At 47.3% G+C, this 19,915-nt stretch overlaps 1 protein-coding gene across 1 annotated transcript in view; it reads left to right on the forward strand.

Annotated features, from left to right (window-relative positions):
* The window catches only part of CHRNA1 (cholinergic receptor nicotinic alpha 1 subunit), a 155,984-nt gene extending 146,743 nt beyond the window's left edge, over nucleotides 1–9,241 (forward strand). Inside the window, exon 9 of the mRNA XM_078683834.1 lies at nucleotides 8,831–9,241. Coding sequence (XP_078539960.1) covers nucleotides 8,831–8,962 — 132 coding nt within the window. The 3' untranslated portion in view covers nucleotides 8,963–9,241. The remainder of the gene's footprint in view (nucleotides 1–8,830) is intronic.
* Nucleotides 9,242–19,915: the final 10,674 nt, after the last annotated feature.

Consider the following 19,915-nt stretch of genomic DNA (forward strand, 5'->3'; position numbering starts at 1 on the left):
TGTGGGCGGCCATATGGCGTAACAAGCGTGGTCTGGGAACCACACACCGCCCGGCAGGACCGTAGTGCCCTTACCTCTCCGTCGGTACCTCGTCGCCACCTTCCAAGCTGATTGGGGAGGTGCCTGGATGGTGAAAAAGCTCCAGTTAAGAGCCCAACGCTGATTGGTCCGAATTCGGTCACATGATCGGGTTGGCCAATCGGACAGCGTCTAAAGGAAACAGGACTAGTGTTGTTAGAATTGAACACTCATTGGTCCCTAGAGGTCATGTGAGCGGACCAAACAGGGCGTCCTATTGGTTCTTTCTTTGGTAATTTTACAGTTGCCAAGAAACAATGTTTATTTACAGCCGTGTATATATATTCTTATTCACGTGTGTTTAGCAACTTTAGCAACTTTAACAGAAAATGACAATCGTGTGACAAACCAGATGAAAAATAGCAGTTCTCGTGTTCCTGTAAAGGAATCTGTGAAGCTATTTTTACTATCTCAAAATTGTAGTGACTATTTAGAAGGGTTTTTTTTTTATACTCACAAAATCAACTGATGAATGGAGAAGACGACAATACTGTCTTATTTCATCCTCAACTCCCTGTAATCCTGCAAAAGTGATTGTGTAGAGATACATAAGGATGCTTATAGCTTAAATCGTTTGTAGGTGAATGGAGACTGCTATCATTGTTAAAAGAACCCCAAACTGGTGCTTGGTCAGCTGGTAATTAGTCAACTCTCAGATAGATTACATAACATGAAAAACAAATAAATTGGCATGTTTAAAGCACGGACCAGGGTATGTCGTCATTCAATCCGCCTTTATTAGTACCAAGCTTGAAAACCCATTTCTGTTCCTTGCGCATCAGGAAATTGGTGTAATCTGTGACATGAGGAGGGATGTAGGGTTGTTCGAGCACGGTCCAGACAAATGCCATTGGATCATGTTGTTTTTCTAAAAAATGGTTAGTTAGTCTGGTTGCCTGTCTCTTGTAGCGGATCGTACTTTTATGCTCGGAGATCTGAATCTTAATCTTTCGAGTGGTCATCCCAACGTATTTTAAGCCACATGAATTAATTTATCGCTATTGCAGTTGGTGAACTTGACTGGCTTACAAATAGACCCTGGAAGCAAGTCAAGTTCACCAACTGCAATAGCGATAAATTAATTTATCTCATAACTTGCCCATGTGGCTTAAAATACGTTGGGATGACCACTCGAAAGATTAAGAAGGTCCGTGCTTTAAACATGCCACTTTATTTGTTTTTCATGTTATGTAATCTATCTGAGAGTTGACTAATTACCAGCTGACCAAGCACCAGTTTGGGGTTCTTTTAACAATGATAGCAGTCTCCATTCACCTACAAACGATATAAGCTATGAGCATCCTTATGTATCTCTACACAATCACTTTTGCAGGATTACAGGGAGTTGAGGATGAAATAAGACAGTATTGTCGTCTTCTCCATTCATCAGTTGATTTTGTGAGTATAAAAAAAAAACCCTTCTAAATAGTCACTACAATTTTGAGATAGTAAAAATAGCTTCACAGATTCCTTTACAGGAACACGAGAACTGCTATTTTTCATCTGGTTCGTCACACGATTGTCATTTTCTGTTAAAGTTGCTAAAGTTGCTAAACACACGTGAATAAGAATATATATACACGGCTGTAAATAAACATTGTTCCTTGGCAACTGTAAAATTACCAAAGAAAGAACCAATAGGACGCCCTGTTTGGTCCGCTCACATGACCTCTAGGGACCAATGTGTGTTCAATTCTAACAACACTAGTCCTGTTTCCTTTAGACGCTGTCCGATTGGCCAACCCGATCATGTGATCGAATTCGGACCAATCAGCGTCGGGCTCTTAACTGGAGCTTTTTCACCATCCAGGCACCTCCCCAATCGGCTTGGAAGGTGGCGACGAGGTACCGACGGAGAGGTAAGGGCACTACGGTCCTGCCGGGCGGTGTGTGGTTCCCAGACCACGCTTGTTACGCCATATGGCCGCCCACACTTCTTTACCTCTTTCCTCGCTCTATTTTGGTGTAGGTATTCGATACTCTTACCACTTGCATATGCGATCTTGCACCAGATACCTCTTTTTTAGTGGCAATTGATGCTAGGCTTCTGTTTTCCAAACTAGATCAAGCCCCTTTCATATTTTCCGTCTTTGCCATTACAACGAGAGCCTTGAACACACGATCTTTTAATAAGAGTTTCTCCTTTAATCTCATGGTACCACCAGTGGTGTGCGCTGTTTTCAATTACCTTAGGAGGCGTCGACATTTCTTTGTCTTCTGCTTCCTTCCACTAGAGCGGTGCCTCCCTCGAGTCCTGAGCCGTTGCCAGGCGAGGTGGAGCCCATTACTTCGACTACAAGGGTAAGACGAAGTATACAATGTCACATGTAGCATTACATTTCAGTGTCTTCATGTAAAAAATGGAACCAACGTGTTGCGTTACATTAACGAATGAGTTATAGTTGATTGTGAATTGAGCACGCGCTAACTTGTCTATGTTAATGTGGTCATTTTACTGTTGTTTGTCTGTGTTTTCCTTGCCAGTGACTTATAACAACTGCGAGCAAAAGACTACACCTAAGGATCCAGGTGATTTTGTTTCATGTTGCAGATTGTTTTTTGTATAGTCACTTTTTAACACACTTCACATATATTTTTCGCAGTAGCATTATTTAATATCCAGGTCCTGATGAAAGCAATGGACTATCCAGTCCACAGTTTTGCTGAAACATGTTGACCATTATTTCTAGGTAAATATTTGTTTAATTTACCCCTGCTGCTTCTTAATATTGGTGGAGCGAGTATAAAACTGAATAAAATATTTTTCTTACTCCCTCACCCAATTTTATCTTCACTGAGCACCTTCTTTTTCACTTGCACTGCGATTCAGTCACTCTCATTTTTTCATCGAGGAGTGACTTGTGACACTCCAAACCATACGGGTCACGACTAAGTCTTCCTGATACAACACTGACACTAACAATCTAACCAACAAACATTACTGCACATCTTGGTTTCAGGAAATCACTGTTTGCAAACAATTTGGTAAATATTATGGATGAGATTCTCCCAAGCAGTCACAAATTCATCCATATGAACAGTGATGCTGGAAAGGACATAAAATGGTGGTAGCAGACAGAGATCTAAGATAAGGCATGCATAATTTGGGTTTATGACTACTTGATGTAAAATTCATGCAACTAGCTCTTGCACTAAAGCCAGTTACAGTGAGTGGTGGGCAAGATCCAAGGGAACATCACTAGAACACCACCAGCGGTACGAGGGTTAACGGGTACAGGGTGCAAAACAGCTTTGGAAGCCCAAAAGGTTTCTGTGGAGATCGGTCACTGTGGAAAGGGGGTGCAGACTGGAAGCTAAGCTAAACTAGGAGACTGTACAGGCAAGCCTCACAAATAAAAGAGAGCTTGGAAGCCCCCAATGTTATGAATGCAGTGAAATGTACTGCACAAATAGAAAATCACAACCTGAACATAGTGTTGTCTCACACCCACTCAAACCTTAGCAATCCAAGCAGTGCAACCTAATAGAACTTGACTGACTATCCTCTGATGAAACTTCAGTTTTCAAGGTACATTACTAGTCATTATCTGGCAAAAGTACCAGCCTCACCGAAGCTGATTCAGACACATATAGTTAGCAAGAATGAGTTCATTAAATACATTCTTTTTTATTACCATTAAGAGTAACAAAACCAAAGGATGTGTAATAAGGTTTTCATCTCAGCATGGCCAACATTCAGAGTATCATATGTAAACAGGAAATGAAAAAAACATAAGGTAGACAACCAAAGTCTCCAAAGGATGGCACTGATTAGTGGTTACCAACCTGAATTTGATAGGCAGAAACCTGTAACTTCAATGCACTCAGTACATCATGGCTTTAGACAAGACACCTTGAAAAAGTCACACAATTGGAACTTATAAAATAATTTAAAGAGAAAATGTCAAACTGAGTCAATTGCATCAACAAAGAAACTGATAAAATAATACCTTTTTTTCCTGATTCGCCAAAACTGGCAGCAATAAACACAGCCTTCGTGTAACTCAACACATCTGAGGAACTATTGAAATTTCCTGTTTGATGGCTAAGCGTGCACAATTTATATTACTATTATGTTCTAAGATGTGAATCTTCACCTTTCTGGTAGATATGTCCACATGCTTTAGTCCATAGCACAGATGATCCAATACACCACGAAGTCCATGTAGCAGTCGGTCAGTTTTCTTTGCTCCTAAGGGGTGAGTGGTAACAAATCGAGAGGTTTCAATGTTCTCTTATGTTTACAGATACAAGACGCACCTTAAAAGGTAATGGCCTTGTGCTCTGGTTAAGTACAACTATATAGGCCGTGAGGCGACAAATCCTGTATACAATGTTCCTATGTGGACCAATTGATCACTCAAGTTACTCCCTCATTTGAAAGTATGTAACGGGTGAAAGGAAGGCAAGTTCCCACTGTTAATAATCCTCCAAAATGTACTGATGAATTTCTTAAGGGAGTTTAACTAATGAATATGTGTTTACAAAGGTGATATTATCATGAGACTCTTTTTTCGAACTTCTATAGTAGAGTGTCTGTGTTATTAGAGCCAGCTCTTTTTATACCTTAACTACTGATCTTCGTTGGTAACCTCCTAATACTAACTTGGTGGTTAGAAATGCTAGCTGGTCGTCTACTCTGGTTTCTATTGAGGTGCTTCACTGCTTGAATCACTTCAAGTCTGGCTTGTACCATCTACAAAAGAATGGGCATGGTGAATGTGCTAAATTCATTGTAAAGGATTCTATCCAAGTGACTGAGGTCAGGGATGCATAAGTGGACAAGGCTGTCTGAGGACAGTAACAGACAAACCAGATTACACCAGAGGGTACCTCTGACAGACGCCTTCTGATTTATAAGGAATCACAGACAACGCCTGTTTTGTTTCCAGAGTGGCAGGAAGTGACTGATTCACAGGGCAGCGTAGTTGAGGAAACCAGCGGAAGAACAACAGAGAGTATTTGCAATTATTAGCTACAAAGGAGTTCCAGAAACAAAATACTGTTTTCAGAGTTTGTAAAAATTGGCAACATTTCTGAGAAAGCAGTAAACGTAAGGAACAGTAGGTTGTGCAGTGTGGAATTTGTACTAGATGTAAGAGGTTGGAAAGGTGGATTGTAAACTGAAACTGAGGTGTTTCCTTTTGCTTTGCCTTGGTTCTGAGGATGTTGAACTTGTTGGTTGTACTAAATGTTCAGGTGTAGTTGCAGATACTGATCAATGAACAATTGCGTAATGCTGTTAAGATCAAGACAGTTTATGGAGTCCTAGTTTTGCTGCTGAGCAACTTTTGAGGAGAATGGTAGAGTTAAAGCAGGAAGAGGAAGGTAGGACAGAGGAGGATAGGAATGAATGTGTTCTTGTGAGATTAAGATGATTGGGCCTATTCACAAAGGGCGTAAAGAGGTATTCCTGCAGGTTTTTTAAAAATATATAATTGCCCCAAACATATACAACTGGAATATTCAGGGTAAATTAATACACAGGTATCACACATAGAACGTATTCTGTCCTCTTTGCACGTTTACTAGAAGGGAGTCGGGCGCCAAGACGCCCACGGGCATTCGTTACGCTCTATAAATTGTAATAATAAATAAATAACATTTCGAGGCAGCTTCACAAAAGCATATGAGAGTATGTAAAAGAGTACTCCTTTACTACTACTTGCAGTTACTCATAAATGCTTTGTGACTCAGAGCTGTTATTTCTTTGGAAGGAGATATAGAGTCCTGATGATATCCTGTGAATAAGCCGAATTGTGAATGTTGTGCCGTCTATGGAAGCTAGAAGTGCTTGCCTTATAAACTACGCTACAACATTCTGCTCTATGGTTGCACTACACTATGGCTTTTAAAGTTGAAGCCTACCATACAGCACAGCTGTCTGGTTTACTAAAGACATCTTGGGTACATTCGGAAAGCTTCCCTGGAAATGTATTCCGCCCATTGCTTACCACTGGCTTTGTGGTTCGTAACTCACATTTGCTTGCTTTCTATTTGCTGCCTTTATTTGTTTTAGGCTGTCCCGTTTGCGTTTGTCCCTTTGGTGGAGCATTGCCTGTTTACAAGGGCCCCTTATATTCTTCCATCAGTTCTCCTTTCTGTAAACAGGCCTTTAAATCATGTTCTTATCTTGTCACATTTGCTGTTCATTCAGAGACAGAGATCAAATGTCTGGCTGTCTTCTGAGGGAGCTTGGTGTTTATTTTTCTTTCTCTGACTTCAAAGTGGGCACTGTAGGTGTGCTGGAGGAAGTCTGTGCGATGTTATTTTTATTTATAGCACACAACAAAATGTAAATGTACTGTGCAGATATTTTACAACATATCCAAAATAGGAAAGTACAAATGAAGCATATTTGTTGGCAAATCTGAAGTGTGGTGGACACTATTTTAATATGATCAAAACATATAAATACACTAGGTGATGGCATTTCAACACATCATTGTTTGCGCTGTATAGTTTTATAAGTAAAGCTGTGTGTCTGTGCAAATGTAATGCTCAATTCAATTCAAAATATGTTGTCTGTAATGACAGTGTGTTACCACACCACACATACTTCACTTTAAGCGACTCCACTCTACTCTGCTCAACTCTACTCCACTGCACTTTATTCTGCACCACTTCACTCTATGCCACTCTGCTCTGCATCACTGCACTCTACTCTGCACCACCCTGCTGTACACCACTGTACTCTACGCCTCTCTACTCTACACCACGTACTCTATGCCAATGAAGTCTATGCTACTCTACATCACTGCACTCTTCGCCACTGCACTCTACTCTGCATTACTTTACTCAGGCCCACTGTATTCTATGCCAGTGCACTAAAATCTGTACCATTCCACATCAATGCACTCTGTGCCACTGTACTCTATGCCACTGCACTCTACCCTGCACCACTCCATTCTACACCACTTTACTATGCTCTGAAACAGCCCACTCTACACCACTGCACTCTGTGCCACTGCACTCTTCACCACTCTACCCCACTCCATACCACTCCACTCTACGCCACTCTACTCAGCGCCACTGCACTCTACGTCACTGGACTATTTACCACTTAACTCTTACTCTACTTTGCAACACTCTATTCTACGCTACTCTACACCATTGTACTATATGTCACTGCACTCTACACCACTCTACACCACTTAACTCAAAATCAATGCACTCTACGCCACTGCACACTACGGCAATCTACTCAGCACCACTGCACTCTACACCACTATACTCTGGTAAGTGTGGCTACTCTACACCAATGCACTCTACATCTCTGCACTCTATTCTACTCTGCACCACTGTACTCTACACTGCTGCTCTCTACACTACTCTGTGTCACTTTACTCTATGCCACTGCATTCCATGCTAATGCACTCTACGCAACTCTACACCACTTCACTCTATGACACTCTACACTGCAACACTGTACTCTACTCTGTACCACTCTACTGTATGCCACTCTACTGCACTCTACACCAATGCACTCTTCACCACTACTCTCTACACCACTGAACTATACGGCAATCCACTCTACGCCACTGTAATCTGCTCTGCACCATTGCACTCTACACCACTCTACTCTACACACTCCACTCTACCCTGCACCACTCTACCCTGCACCACTCCACTCCACTCCGCACCACTTCACTCTACTCTGAAACAAACTACTCTACGCCACTGCAATCCACACCACTCTACTACACTCAGCACCACTTCACTCTATGCCAGTTCACATCACTGTACTCAAAGCTGTGCCACTCCATGCCCTCCACTCTACGCCAGTCCACTCTATGACACTTTACACTAGACCATTCTATTCCATGGCACTCCACTCCTATACTTTACTGCACTCTATGCCACTCTGCCACAGTTTTTGCGACTCTGCGCCCCTCCACAACATTCTACTCCACTATATACCACTCTATGACACTCTGCCGTGCTCTATTCCACTCTACGATCTCCACGCAGCTCCCTCTATGTCACTATATGCCACTCTGCTCTATTCTACGCCACTCCCATACTATGACACTCTATGCTACTTTACTTTATGTCATCTACTCCACTCCACACTGCTCCACTCTACATCACTCTACAGCACTCTAGTCTACTCTACTCTATGCCGTTCCACTCTATTGCACTACACCACTCTATGCCACTCCACTCTAAGACAATCTACTCTGCTCTATGGAACTCTACTCTATGACACTCTACTCCGCTGTACACAACAGCCTCTATGCCACGCCACATTGCTTTACTCCACTATATGCCACTCCACTCTGCTCTACACCATTCCACTCTACGGCACTCTGTGTTACTGTACTCTACACCACTCTATGACTCTCCTCCACTCTGTACCCTTCCACTCTACGATACTCCACAACACTCTGCACCACTCCACTCTATGCCACACCATGATACTCCACTCCATCACAATCCACTCTACTCTAGGCCACTCCACAACACTCTACACCACTCCACACAATTCTACAGCACTCCACTCCACTCTCCTTTATGCCACTAACGTTTATCCATACTGAACAGTATCCACACTGGTATATAACCTAGCTAAAGCACATTGGCAAAGCCAATAGATGTTGCATGGGCGATACCTATTGGCTTTGAGTCTTGACACTGGAAGACAGTAAGCTCGACCAGTGTTGGTTCAGGGAGGGAACACCTCATTGAGTAAATTGTGTCCTTCCTAATTTTGCACGTTTAGCACTTAACTGTCTCTCTTTCTGTTTTATAGGCTGCCGAAGAATGGAAATTCGTGGCCATGGTGATTGATCATATTCTGCTTGGGATCTTCATGTTAGTTTGTATTATTGGCACGCTCGCTGTGTTTGCTGGTCGTCTCATCGAGCTCAATCAACAAGGATGAAACCCACACCACACCTGTGCGGCGATACGCAGTAGGGGAATCCGCCTCTTGCTTCCAGAGGGGTATCACCGGTGTCCAGCTATGCATACGTGCATTTGGAGGCTGTTCGCCACCATCACATCATGGTCAGATTTTTAGATTGTGGGTCTAGGATCGCCCTGAAACATTTGCAGACACGGGCTTGGCACGCAGTGAAATGTTCTGTTACTGCACAGAATTGTATGTATCAAGTGTTTGAGAAATGAGGAAGGTTAGAGGGCAGTCCCACATTTTCTACCCATAATTATTCTGTGTAAACCAGATTTATCAAGTGCCACGTGTGGACGATATGCTGTTTCGGCGCTTTTTGGGAACTGTAAATACATCCCAAATGACACAAATAACTATTTTGCCTGTGGATATTCTGTGCACTATTTAACTGAGATAAATTGCCATCTCTGAAAAAACATAGGGGCATATTATCAAGACAGGCGATACAATTATCGCCGTTTTAGCGGCAGAAAACTGTCGCTAAAACGGCGATAATGGGCTTGATTATATGCTCTATGGAATTCCAATTGAAGCCCATGTTAGATGTGAAGGACATCTAACATGGGCTTCAATTGGAATTCCATAGAGCATATTAAGCCCATTATCGCCGTTTGAGCGGCAGTTTTCTGCCGCTAAAACGGCGATAATTTTATCGCCTGTCTTGATAATATGCCCCATAGTGTATCTGTGTGAGACTTTTATCTCATGGTCACCAATTCAATTCGTAGTATGTGCAAATTCCCCCTTTCCATTTCTGAATTTTAGAAATACAGTAAATGTATATTGGCACATCAGGTTTAGCATGTCAGCTATGTGCAGGTTTTCGGTTTTTAAAAGAAAACTGTTCTTACCACAAATTCAGAATTCAGGTCACGTGAGTGTTAAAACACTTCGCTATAATTTCTGAAGTTATTGATTCCCGTACATTTTTAACTAATTTCAAATCTCTTAACGAGGAGCATCGGAAAATATGATATATTCCTGTGTAAAATAAAGAATTCTAACAAACTTCGGAAACGTTTTATTAAACAAAAACGTACAGGCTTCAGAATTTACTAAAGGCGAAATAGGAAATCCTTCCTCGTTGTGGTAGACAGCAGCACCGCCTTGTGGAAAAACATGAGTACTGCAAAGAGGGGACTAGTTTTAACTTTTGACTTCTGGTTGGTACATAACAGCTGAATGCATGGACTTTTTATCCAAAATTGAGAAACAGCCAATAGAACATTTTCCACGTTTATTGTGACATCTTAGCTATACAGCATGGCAAATCATGCAAGACGCTTTGATGTGGACTGCGGAATCGCTTCATCCCTTACATGGTCGGGTAATGATGCAATCAATGCACATGTAGGTAATAGTTATAATAAAAAATATAGCTTTGGTAGCAAATTAATGTTAAGAATCTGTGCATGTTTGTAGTTCTGGTACAAAGCTGGCTTCTAGGAAAACGAGCATAGTTTTCCCAGTTCGCAAGCATGATTTGTAACCATCAAATAGGAAGAAAACTCCTGGAATCATTTTCATATTTCTTTAAAAAAAATTAACAACTTTTTATTTGCTTTCTCTGGTGCTTTTGTAGTGTACTTTAACAGTCAAATATCGAAAACTTCATAATTAGAAAGTGACATACCGCTGATTTCCATTGTACACACTGTTATTACAAATAATATAAAAAGAAAATACAGACGCTGAACAATCCCTCCCTAACAACCCCTCCCTGAGTATAGTGCATCCCTGTTGTGAAATGTAATAAATGATTTCTTATCGTACCCTCGTTCTATCCTCAGAAAGTAGGAAGCTTTTTATACATCTTGTCAATCTAATATTCACAAGGCCCTCAATCTAGAAGGAGGATTTTAGTAGGGAATATCGAATAATCCCAAATATCGCCAGGACAGAGTATCGTCACCAGAATATCGATGACAAACATATCGAAGGGTAAGTGCACAGACTGAGGCAGGGATTTACTATTCTTAACTCCACACCTGCATAACTTACAGATATACATCCGAAAGGTTTGTGGAGCTAAGTATAAAAAAGGTATAAAAACTTACCTTTCAATTAACTGTCCCTCTATATTGTGGTAAATATATTCTGTCAGGGCGATATTTGGGATATAATATTGCCACTACACCTAAGAAGATGTGTCATTTCCTCTGATCCCCTTCCAAGTGCATTATAACAGGCCACCAATTGTATAGAAAAGAGTACCTATATTTGGTGGTGAGCAGGGCTCGAGTCGGGGTACCACGCGGGTGGACGGCGACCCCCCACTTATTTTACCGGGGGGACGCCGTCCACCCTGCCAAACAGCTGGACTTCACTCGTTGGCCTCTCTGGGACGAGGAGCTCGGCACATTTTGTGACGTCACTTCCTGTCGTGACGTCACTTCCGGTGACAGCATCCTCCCACTTAATTTTTTACGACTTGTGCCCTGGTGGTGAGCTAAAAGGCCTTTTAACCTCCATGGTCTCCAATAGACAATGGAGTAAATGGACTACTGTCTGCACCATTCCATATTTAATGCGGAAACCAACAAGGATACCCCTCTCCCCTCTTTTGTTTGCCTTATACATGGAACAACTAGCAAACAGAATTCAGGCCCATAAATTAATACAGGGTGTCCCTTTTGGTCGATACACTCATATAATTAACATATATGCAGACAGTGTGATACTCTAATTGGCATACCCCATTCAATAACTCCAGGCTGCAGTGGACAAGATGCATGAATTCAGAAAGATGTCGGGTTAAATCGAACCTACAAAATTCCCAGATAGTCTATCACACTGCCCATCGTGCAACACATTTTACGTGCCAGCTTCATGATTCTGTGGGCCCCCAAAAGTATCATATATCCAAGGGTTCAGTTAGCCATTACCCCAGAGGACAAATCAAAAATAAATGACCAGTCCTTAACACAGAAGATCCATAAAGATCTATGTACAGATTTTAAACATGGCTTTTCTTGGCTAGGCAGAGTGTCAGCCATCAAAATGACAATTCTACCTCGGCTTCTATTTATATTCCAAACTCTCCCCCCACAACTCCCGTCGGACAAATTGCCAGAAAGTGAAAGAATGCTTTAAATTTAGAAATTCAATAATAAAAATGCCAGGGCCTTTAGTTCAAATTATTGTTTTTCAGGGTAACTATTGTTCCCGTTTGGTCTTAATAGTGAATCATGATATATGGCTGTTTCATTACTGTGATGACCTTGTGACAAAGCTAATAGGCCTGAGATATATGTTGATGAGATGACCCCTTGACAAAGTCTATAGGCCTTATGTCTAAAGGTGCCCCCTTATACTGTGATGTTGCATCTGGCACAGGGTGGGGGGCATTGTAATTATAGGATTTCGGATCGCCTAGGGGAGAAATGTCATAAGAGTGTCACTACGGTACCTAATGTATATATTTGTATTTTAATGCATAGTATTTAGCAGTGTGTGTAATAAATGTACTTTTACTATTCAAAAGAAAAATCACTGACTGGACAATAATGTATTGAGTGTTGTTGTTGCATGCCAGAGAATTGGGATTGCTAGCCACACCACATGCCTCGAGTAGACCTTTGACTGCTCTGCTTTGCTACTCTGAGAAAGTCAAGTGCTACATCAAAGTAGTTGGTTCCCAGTAAGAAGACAGTTGTAGAACTATTAATTTTGAAGGACTGACATCCTTGACAACTAATAACCCAATTTCTTACACGCCTGATCTCAAACTACACAGCTTATCCCAGCTGTCGAATTAGATTTTTGTTCCTAAACTTTATCACCATGACGTCTCGTATGTACGTTCAATTCTCATTCACTTTGCTCTTAATAGGTTAACTGTAGAATTGAGAAGGGGGGCGTGGCTTGGCAGGCCACGATGGCGGCTGTGTCCTGCTGAGGCTCCGCGATCGGGCTAGCATCCTGCCCATTTCCTAAGATCGCCGGGAGCCTCAGCCCGCACATTTTGCTCCACTGAGACTTACCTACTGTGGGCGACCTCTGAAGACACTACGGGGGCTGCGGACGAGCGCTGATCACCGTCCCGTCCCTCATCGGAACCGGAGCCGGGCGCCGAGTATCTAAAATGGCGGGCGCGGCTCCCTCTACCAGCGGTGGGCACCACTGAGGGACTATCCTCGAGGCGACAGCATTTGGCAGAGAGGACGACTGGCGACCCCAGAACTTCACCGCAGGGCACAGAGACCGACTCACGAGCCCTTGCACCACGCCAACTGAACTCTTGTGGTGACAGCCAGGTACGCAAGATGGCGGCCGTCATCCCGACGATCCACTAACCCGGCGCTCCTGCACGACTGGGAGCCCACCCCAGCACTGATCGGCCCACTACCTCTGACTGACGGACGCCGGTGGGGGTACCACCTGTATGCCGCTGGGTCCTTCAGGCGACCTCGATCCCATCGGAAGGCGGTGAGTGACGACCCCCCTAACCCCCCCCCCCCTTCTCCTCCTGTGACCCTCGGTGCCGGAGACCCGGCGGCATCCTACCCCATCTGGGGCCCGCCGAGGGGTCACGGACGGCGCCGGCCCTTGGTCAGGGGGGGGGGGGGGGGAAGCTCAGACCGCTTCTGCCGCATTGCGTGACCCAGTGGACCCGAGTGCCTGACTTTAAGATGGCGCCCGCAGAGGCCGAGACGCCGTGATCGACGCGGACTTCACCCTGCAAGTGTGGTGCTCCACTGACCCCAGGACGTTCACACGCCATACCGGAGTCGCTCATCGACCCCCTCCTCCCTCCCGGGCCCTGGTCACCTGCTCGTCGACCCCCGGGGTCGCCTGAGGGGGTGGGATCGGACCTCGCTGCCAAGCACCCTGTCCCCGGAGAAACCTGGACAGTGGGAGCAGTCACCATTTGCTGTGCATCTCCTGACACCTGGGCTGTCACCCCCTCGCTACCGCGCATTACCCTAGCAGAGGTTCCCTGGAAAGAGGGAACGCAGTGACCGCCCCGAGACCGGGAGAGGCTAGGGGCCCGACTTACCCTGAGCTACTGCCCACCCAGATATACTGAGGAGAGGTGGTTTACGGATTACGGAACGCGCGGAGGGCAAGCCCCCCCCCCATCTCTAACTGCACTCATGGGGAAGACGAGACCCACACAGACAATGACTATCCCCGAGACGGCCCCCGAGAGGATGCCCTAAACGAGAACATGGACGCAAGCCAACGCGTCGCAAACCGACCCCACACTCTCGGCAAAATTGGACCAAGTATTGGCGGCAATCGAATTATCCCGCCTATCAATGGAGGAGAGACTGGGCGTCCTGACGACGGACATCAATCTAATCCGCGACGACCACCGCAAATTGGCGGACAGAGTGAAAGACGGAGAACGGATTGTGACCGAGCTGCAACCTGCGATGAAAACACAGGAGGCGGAACTGAAGGAAGTCCTGCACCGCGTGGCGGCCCTCGAGGAACGCACGGTGGACCTGGAAGGGCGCTCGAGACGCTGTAACATCCGCGTCCTGGGCTTGCCGGAAGGCATTGAGAACTCGGACCCTCTTACGTACATGGAGCTCTGGACCAAATCTTTCACACCGGAGGCGGAAAGGTCGGCCTTTTTTTCCATTGAAAGAGCACATAGGGTCCCAGCCCGGGCGCCCAAGCCGGGCCTCCCTCCACGCCCCATGTTGGCTAAATTCTTACATTTCCGGGACCGCGATGCGGTGCTTCGTGCGGCCCGGACGGCGGGCCCCCTACAAGTGGAAGACCAACACGTTATGGTGTTCCCGGACTATGCCCGAGAGATCCAACACCAGCGTTCCACCTACCTCGACGTCAAGAGGCGCCTCCGCGCAAATGACCTTCAATACTCTCTGCTGTTCCCGGCCCGCCTAAAAGTACTGCACAAGGGGAAAGCCCTCTTTTTCAACACGGCGGAGGAAGCACAGGAATGGACTGAGTTCCACTGCCCAATAATCCCTAATCCTGGACCCCAGAGAGCACGCAACAACGACTTCAGACGCTCCAGGAGACGAGGTGCGAGCCGCACTCGAGCAGGCCGCCCCAAAAGCCAAGCATCATCCCCTACGGGCTCACCCGATCTTACGCAAATCATGCAAGAACGACGAGAGGCCTTGAGAGCGGTGACTGGACTACACGCGTCACCCATGGTGTCGGATTTGGAGGGTCATCCACACCTGTTCACCCCAGAGAAAGACCGGGACAGCGACGGAACAATGTCGGGAATTGGACCGATCTCCTCCCCCCTTGTTATGATACAAACCTCGGACGCTACCCTGGCCACTCAACCTGGCACCTCTTCATGATGAAAGAACTTTCCACTGTTATATCCTTTTCATGGTGACCTATTGTGTTGCGCGACGTCTAGGAGCCTAGACTGTTTTGTTTAATAATTGTGAGCGCTTGCGAGCGATAGACGCTTATCCTGCCAGAGCCCGACCCGCGCACAGGCCCAGCAGCGACACACGCTGCCACCCCCGCAGATACCCGTTGTATTTTTCCCCTAGTGGGACATTTGTTTGGATATGCCACCTCCGGTGAAATATCCTCAGTATTGGGACTGTTTCCCACCCAAAGTTCTGTTTACGGTTAATTCCCTGAGTCCCTCCCCCATGATTGTGGAAGCATGGCGCATTAGAAATACTCGAGACACATACACACTGGCGGCCGACGGGGGATTCAAGGGGGTCCCTCTCCCACTCATGTCACCGTATGAATGGCAGACTCACGGTCAGACATTAATATCCTCACACTGAATGTGCGAGGCCTGCACACGCCCAGCAAACGCTACACTGTCTACTCATACATTAAGCGTATGTCAGCCAATATTGCGTTCCTGCAAGAGACGCATATGAACGCCACTGAACTCTCTCGCCTGCAGCTCAAATGGCGAGGGACCTTCTGTGCCACACACTATTCAGCGTTTGCGCGCGGCGCGTTAATTTGGGTTAGGCCAGGTACTCCCTTCCGAGAGCTCCGACGGGTGATAGATAGAGAGGGCAGGTATGCGCTCCTAGAGGGAATACTTGATGGACAGGGTATACTCCTTGGCAGCATTTACGCCCCCAATATAGATCAGGATAAATTCTGGGATCACCTCACGGGCGTTCTGGCCCAGTTCACTGCAGTCCCGTGGGTATTGGGAGGTGACTATAACTGCACGCTGGACCCCACCCTGGACCGCTCACATTCTCCCCCCGCACACTCCCCGGCTCCCCGACAGGCAGAACTCTTCAGGGCATGGACCACGCACTGGGCACTCACTGATGCATGGCGACACCTACACCCACTGGCTCGCATTTATTCCTTTCACTCGATCCCACATAACCTTAGGGTCCGCCTGGACCGTTTCCTCTGCTCTGCACCTATCCTCCCTAAGATCACTTCCATGGATTACCTAGGTCGGATCCTCTCGGATCATGACGCTCATATCATCCGTCTAACCTGGCGCCCCCCGCACCCACCTGTCCCCACCTGGCGTCTCCCTAGGGACTGCCTTTCAGATCCAGTATTCAGAGACGCACACGAATCCAGTATCCGCGATTATTTTGCGCACAACACTAACACGGCATCGTCGGTACTGGTTGAATGGGATGCGTTTAAGGTGGTGGCGCGAGGGGAATGCATCAAGCAGGTGGTGGGAGTGCGTCGCACCTTGGAACGGGCGCTCCAAACCTCGGAACAATCTCTGGCCGCGCTTACTAAACGGCTTGACGACTCGGAGGAACACGCTGTACTCATGGCCAAGACGAAGACGGAGTATCAGACTGCCTGCGCTGACCTCCGCAGATACAATTTTAGGGCTTACGCCTCTAGGGTTCATAAGGACAGAGACAAGACTGGAACGCTACTAGCCTGGTTGGCGAAACAGGACACCGAAATCAAGCCGATCACGGATATTATCAACCCGGATGGTGTATTGGTACGCTCGCAGGCCGAGATCCTCCTAGCGTTCCAGCGCCACTACACGCAAGTGTACGGGACCCCGACCCAATCCTCCCCATTCTCTGTGGACCGCTTTTTGGACCCACTGACGCTGCCCAAAATCTCGGACATAGACAAGCGCGCCCTCGACGCCAGGATAAAACCCTCTGACATTACCCAGGCAATTCGCGCCATGTCCCGGAATAAAGCGCCGGGACTGGACGGTTTCCCGCTGGAATACTACTCGACTTTCTCGCCTCTAATAGTCCCCCATTTATCACAGGTGCTCGAGACGTCTCTTCATCTAGGGAGATTACCCCAGTCACTGCGGGAATCCGTGATTGTCACCTTTCCCAAACCCTACAGAGACCCACTCCACATGGGGTCATATCGCCCCATCACGCTCCTGTCGGCCGACTGTAAAATCCTGGGGAAAATTCTGGCTGACCGTTATGCGCAGATCATACGCCCGCTGGTCCACCCAGACCAATGCGGCTTTGTTCCGGGAAGGAACACCTCCCAGAACCTCCGCCGAATCTTCCACGTTCAAGACCAGATACGTGACAGATTTCCCCGCGCCGCCTGCCTCATTATGGACCTGGAGAAGGCGTTTGACACCCTCACCTGGCCCTATCTCTTCTCGATCTTGCAACGCCTGAATATCGGCCCAACACTCATGGCGTACACACGCCTCTTGTATACCGACTTGACCACGCGGGTACGTATCGGGAAATGCATATCACCGGCGTTCGCAGTTCGGCGAGGTACGCGACAAGGGTGCCCCCTGTCGCCTCTCTTATTTGCGCTAGCAGTCGAACCACTGGCGGTTCGGCTCCGTCGGGAAGGGATGGAATGGGGCATTCCACTTGCAGACAGTACGCATTGCGTATCCATGTACGCGGATGATCTTCTCATTTACGTCCGAGACGTCGAAACGGACATAACCCCTATAGGAACGGCGCTAGCGGACTTCGCAGAGGCCTCGGGACTACAGGTGAACTGGGACAAGTCCACAGTTTACCCCTTACACCCGAACCTACCCCCCCGGGAGGTCGGGCTCGGAGCGCACACCCTCTCATGGTCCGCGGAAGCCCCCCCGTTACCTTGGTGTCCGCTTGTATCATTCCCCAGCTGACCTTTTCGAGGGGAATCACCGTAAGGCACTTGCCAGTCTACGCCCGGCGGTCGCTTTTTGGAATAAGCTCCCACTGGCCCCGATAGGAAGAATAGCTCTAGCCAAAATGATTATGCTTCCCCGACTCCTTTACCACTTCACGAATTTGCCGGTAATACCGCCCAGATCCTTCTTCCGCGATGTAGACTCCCTCCTAGGGACCCTTATCTGGGGCGAGGGCCGCCATAGGGTCGCCCTGAAAACCCTTCAACTTCCTACGACACTGGGAGGGCTCGGAGCTCCGTCCTTCGAGTCATACTTCCTCGCGGCACAACTCCAATGGCTGTCATACTGGACGGCGGATCGTTACCCTCAGGAGACTGTCACCTCGACGGGCAGAATCGCAACCCCGGAACTCACCCGTCTTCTTCTCCCGGGAACCAAGCCACGACGTACGTACCCCCTCCAGGTGGCGATAGCGCGCCGGTGCATGATGCGGATCCACCGATTGTCCCCTAATAGGCCTCCGTATTCCCCGTTGTTACCATTGATAGGCAGCCCCAGGCAAGACTCCTACTTTACGGCGCCATTCTTCACCGAATGGTCGCACTGCGGCATCACGGATCTGGAATCGTTATTTGAGGAAGGCCACTTAAAATCATTTGACCGCTTGACCGCTGAATACGGTCTCCCCCCGGGCCAATTCCTCAGGTATCGACAGCTGATTGCCGGATACCGACCCCATTTTAACCTCTACACTGGCGAGCCAGACACGCATCCAGTAATACACGCTGTCCTGCGTATGGGGGTGGGACGCCACTTAGTTACCTGGCTGTATAAATCCATTCGGGAACTTTCACAAGCACCTCTGACAACCTTGCGGGCTACATGGGAGGAGGACATAGGTCGCGCACTACATGACTCGGAATGGACTAAAGCGCTCGAGGCCCCTAAACGCGTCTCTAGGAATGCCCGCTTCAAGAACATCCAATACTATATCCTCCACAGGGCGTACCTCACCCCAGCGCGCTTACAGAAGTTCTATCCCTCCACACCATTCTTATGCCCCAGATGCTGCTCCCCTGCCGCAGACTTTCGCCACATGTTGGAGCTGTCCAGACCTTCACTCCTTTTGGCAAGCGGTACACAACACGCTGTCTGACCTGACGGGTCTTACTACACTATCCACCTGGGAATCCAGTGCATTAGGTATCCTCCATGTCCCTAAGCAAGCCCCAGTGCATAGGCGCTTCGTGTCCTTAGCGCTCCTGCTGGCGAATAGATGCATAGCCATGCGCTGGCGATCCCCGGAAGGTCCCCCTATAGCAGCATGGACGGGGGCGGTCAGTAAATGGGCGGCGGCGGAGGAAGATGCTCTTAGAGAGGAAGAAGCCAGGGGCGCGCGAAAATTTCCCATTTCCATGGAATGGGCCATGCTTCTCTACAGTTTTCGACAATCCACGCGAATGGGTGACCCCCCTACTCCTTCTCCCCCCCCGACCCGAGAAGACCGTTTACGCCTGGCTGTTGTTCCCCTCCCTGAGGCAGGTTCCGGATACCCCCTGCATCCTGATTGACTTCCCACCCTCCTGGAATGCGAGCTGAATAGCCCCTTGGGCTCGTTTCCCCCCGCCCCCCCCCCCCGACGCCCACCGCCGATATTTCCACCACACTAGCACCTACACGCTTCCCCCCCACGGTTTTGTCCCCCCCCGTTTTCTGGTACCACCATTACATGGACTATACAGGCCCCGCTCCACCGCCCTTTGAGACGGGACATTATACTCCTGTTAACATGCACTGTCCTCCTTGCTCTACAAGTTCATGGTCTTCTGACCCACACACATGGTTGCATGGTATGTACTGATTTTTGGAGGGAATGGATATTTGTACCAGTTGTT

The sequence above is a fragment of the Lissotriton helveticus genome, chromosome 3_1 (assembly GCF_964261635.1).
Source record: "Lissotriton helveticus chromosome 3_1, aLisHel1.1, whole genome shotgun sequence".
NCBI lineage: Eukaryota > Metazoa > Chordata > Amphibia > Caudata > Salamandridae > Lissotriton > Lissotriton helveticus.